Raw genomic sequence first — 4,557 nt, forward strand, 5'->3', positions numbered from 1 at the left:
AAAACAATAATTTAAAAAAACAACAATTTAAAAAATTAAAATAAATAAAGGATATTATTGAATAATAATTACAAATAAATAAAATAAGAAAAATAAAAAATAATTAATAATAATTAAGTAATTATTATCTATAAATAGGGGTAGGTCGTTGGTGGGGGTGTAAATCCACAAGCCTTTGAAATATACCCTACATATATACACACATATAAGAAATAACTGACCAATTTTATTACTTAGAAACACAATCTAGCGAACTAATAACACTCCTAATCTAAACCATGGTTCCGAATGCTTGTATGTATAGAAATTATGACGCTTGCAAATATAAATAATAATAAAACAACACCAAATAGCATTACTTTAAACTCAAGAAAAGCGAATGTACATTTTGCAAGCACAAAACCGGTCTTATCTTCGAATCCAAAAAAAGAATCGGATACGCCTTCCTTGGTCTTCATAGATCTCTTTCTTGGCATAGCTATCATGCAAACAGAATAACTGCCTCCGGAGATCATTATATCACAACCACTGCCAAAAGAAAGGGAATTATTAAAACAAGTGGGATATACCGAGTTGGTTTGTTTTGGACTCTATTTCTCAATCTCATCAGCTGAACAATAGGCACATATAACGTAAATTACTTGGAACAACAATATAACCATTATGCCAAACTAAATGGGTAGGCTAAAATGACTCCAAATATTGACCCCAGCGTTCAATTGTTTGTATGGCACAATATAGTCAACCAAACAAGGATATATTCAATTCTTTGTATGGCAAAATAGCCAGAAATGAAGTATGATCTACTTGATATTCACATGTGAAGAAAGAATGGTGGAAATAAGTGAAACCTTAGAGTTATAGGCTTTTTAACCGACTAGGGAATTTAACCAAATGTAATCCAAGGTACAGTACATATAAGATAGAGAGTATAGCATAAAGAGAAATTATTGGCAACCTCAGATTCAAGTATGAGAAGTAAGGAACCACAATCGACTTAACCAAGATTAAAAACTAGTATAAAATATATCAGTGGACTCACCTTGATTGATGTTTCTGGAAGCTTGCTTTCCCATTGATGATCCTTTAGTGAGGGAAATGGCCTTCAATCACCATAATGATGGCACAAAGAGATCAAGGGGTCCATAAAATCAAAAGCAGATTCCTTTTCGTTTCTTGATTTCGAGTTATTTTTTCAAAGAGGGAGAGAGAGACATGTTTAACCATATAATCCCTCATTACAAGACTTATAATCCACTTAACAAGAGGCTTTGCAAGACTAATTAACTTTATAGGCATCATGATACATACATATACGAAATCCTACTATATCAAGACCAAAACTTTTGCTTGATTGCTAGAGTTTAATGGTTGTACAGCAATCACATAAAAGGAGATGAAATTTTTGGCACCTGCAACTTGATAATTCACTGGGAAATACCCAAGATTGGGTTTTTTAACCAAGACCAAGAGGGTCATTCGCCCAACGGTACCCAGGGTACCGGTAGATCCCAACCTCTGTTGAGGACAAGGATTCAACCATTCAACTGAGGAGCGAATGAGTTTTGGCCTTCAAAAAGAAGTTCAATGCTATAGATTAGAAGCACATTAAGGACTTCTATTTGCAGGCCCATATACAAATACTTATTCAAACAGTTCAATGCTATCCCAACCTACTTGTAATATGTATGCTATCAAATTATAATACCAGTAAAATGCTTTGGAAGGATGGCACTGAAGCATCACTAAAGCATGGAACAAGAACATCACTAAAGCATCTAATCAACAAACAAGAAATTTTTAATCAAATTCAACCTAAATGTAGAAACAAAAAGAATGATCCAATCATAAATAGGCAGGCAACTGCAACTAGACTATGATTTCATTGTTCTTTAGCTTCCGCCTTCACCATGTATTGTAACTACATATCAAACTACATACACTCTTAAGAGAAGCAGGGGAACTTCAGATTCCAACTCCCAATTCTAAACATGGCAAATAGAATAAAGACAACAACATGAAGTCGGCCAGAACCCAGAAGGAACAAGAAAAGACACAAGCCACTCAATAAGTATACAACACACTGGCCCCACCAATTCATCTAAAGATTGAAAGAGAACAAACCAATCACATCATTGCAGAACAACAACAGACCTTTTTCCCAGCAATCTAATTGGATCAATGCAAGCTGTAAGTTGTTCGTGGCGAAGAATCGCTACCAACAACAGAAAGTAAACCCCCTTCCGCCGCATCTTGTTCATCCAGAAACAAGTTATCAGTGCTCCTAAACGCCGCGTGTAACCCCACAACCGCAACCACAATAATCAAGGATAACAACACATTCATTCCCACATTAGTAAAAGCCAAGGCAAAGATCGTTAACAAACTCAGACCGATAAGCACAGCGCGGTCGTCAACAACACGGTTGAAAATCATAATGGGGCTGCGAGCATCGCGAAAGAAGTAAAGGAAAAACCAAGCAACGAAGACGAACAGAAAAATAATCATCGAAATCGGGTGGTAAATGAGGCTGAGGAAGATTATTAGGAGCATGAGCATGGCGTAATTGACTCGAAAGTAGTTCAAATTTTGTCTGATCCGAGCCATAGCATCGTCGTAGCTTATCGGTCGAGAGATAGCAGAATAATCGAAAAAGTCTCGCCATGGACGGCGCTTGGCGACAAAGTTCTCCGTGTGCAATTTCGCCCGATCGAAAAATGTAGAAGGAGAGGTAGCTGGTGCGGTGGAGGTGGTGGGAACTCCGCCGTAACCGGCGGTTGAGATCTTGGACATTGTGGAAAGATCAGTAACAGAGATATTAAACCCTAGATTTTGGGTGATGCCTGGATCTGTAGAAAGGTGCTAATTACGCCTCTTTTTAGAAAGAAAAACAATGCCACGTGGCCACGTTCAAGTTTTATATTCGTCATTGTTATATGATGGTATCAATAATATCACGCTACTATAAAAATTCGGATCCACCATTTATATAATTAAAAAGTTATCAATTATATATGTAATATTAGAAGGGTATTTGTGCAGTACATCTTGACATATTTTGATTTTAATATATTTTTTATTTATATTGATATAATACGATTTTATGTGGTTTTGAGATAGCAATAATGTTTTTATTTTTAATAAAATATAAATTTAAAAAGAGAAAATTGCACCAAAATGAAACCAACTTTCACCTGATTCCTATTTTGAGGAACCAACTTTCAAAATTGTCATTTAGGGGTCTCTATCAAACTTTTTGTTTATTTAAGGGTCTAGTTGACTTGTTAATGCTGACATTATTCAGATCTTTTGTTAACTAAGATATTTCACGTCATATTAATTTTTTATTTTAAAACTAATATTCCATGTCATTTGGTCATTTTCATATGCATAAACATGATAATGAAAATGGACAAAAAAAAATATGAAAATGAATATTTTTGGACCAACGTGTAAAAAAAATCATTAAGAAACTAAATTTGTAGGTTAGATTAGAGGGATGAAACTTTGTTTTCTTGTTTTTAAGTACCAAGTACTAAAATAGAAATGAATTGTAAGCTACAGCGACGAAAAAAAGTAATAAATTGTAAATCATAAGAATGAAAAAGACAATGAATTATAAACCATAAGGATGAAAATCATAATTTTAAAACCATAAGGACGAGAATCGAAATTTTCAACAAACCATAAGGACTAAAAACGTAATTTACTCTTTTTTTGTATGAACTCACAATGATTTGTTTTATCTAATATGTCATTTTTTCTGACTGTTTTATATCATTCGTGAAATAAAAAACTAAGTACAAAAAATCTGGTATGTCTATTCTACACATTTTCTCATACAGACATCGTGTAGGGGTGTAGTTCCAAATGTCAATAACGACCACAAGGTTTCTTGGTTCCAGATGTCAATAACGACCACAAGGTTTATTGGTTCCAGATATAATCAAAAAATTCAAATTCAAACTAATCCAATACAACAAATGCGGATAAACAAGATCCAAATGTAGCAAACCACGATCCGATTAAGAATACCGACCCAGTAGCGCAAATAGAATAGTAGCAATGCAATGTACTATCAAAAATAGTAAATGACACGTAAGTCGAGACAACGAGATTCAATGTAGTTCCACTATCAGTATGATGGTGTATTTCCAAAAGGAGAGACTCCTTTTATTATGTGTTCGCAAATGATTCTTGGATCCAAATCAGCCAAAAACACCATACCAAGCTTCTTCATAAACTTCTAAATTTGGGTAGAAACTAAGTGCGATAACTTAACAATGAAAGAGCTGCTAATAAAGGAAAAGATTTGCAAGCTTTTATACTCGAGAAAATTGCACCAAAATGGAACCAACTTTCACATGATTTCTATTTTGGGGAACAAACTTTCAAAATCGTCATTTTGGGGAACCAACTTTCACCCGATTCCTATTTTGGGGAAGCAACTTTCAAAATCATCATTTTGGGGAACCAACTTGCACCTAATTCCTATTTTGGGGAACCAACTTGCAAAATAATTATAGAAAAATGGGAAAATTACACCAAAATGGAACT

The 4,557-nt window shown here is 34.4% G+C and overlaps 1 protein-coding gene across 1 annotated transcript; it reads right to left on the bottom strand.

The window, feature by feature from the left end:
- Positions 1–1,782: 1,782 nt before the first annotated feature.
- Positions 1,783–2,936, bottom strand: LOC112529887 (PRA1 family protein E). The gene has a single exon (XM_025141314.1). It carries the CDS (start codon positions 2,791–2,793, stop codon positions 2,179–2,181), a length of 615 nt encoding a protein of 204 aa, XP_024997082.1. The 5' UTR covers positions 2,794–2,936; the 3' UTR covers positions 1,783–2,178.
- Positions 2,937–4,557: the final 1,621 nt, after the last annotated feature.

This window comes from Cynara cardunculus (assembly GCF_001531365.2).
Source record: "Cynara cardunculus var. scolymus isolate 2C chromosome LG 16, CcrdV1, whole genome shotgun sequence".
In the NCBI taxonomy this organism is placed as follows: Eukaryota; Viridiplantae; Streptophyta; class Magnoliopsida; order Asterales; family Asteraceae; genus Cynara; species Cynara cardunculus.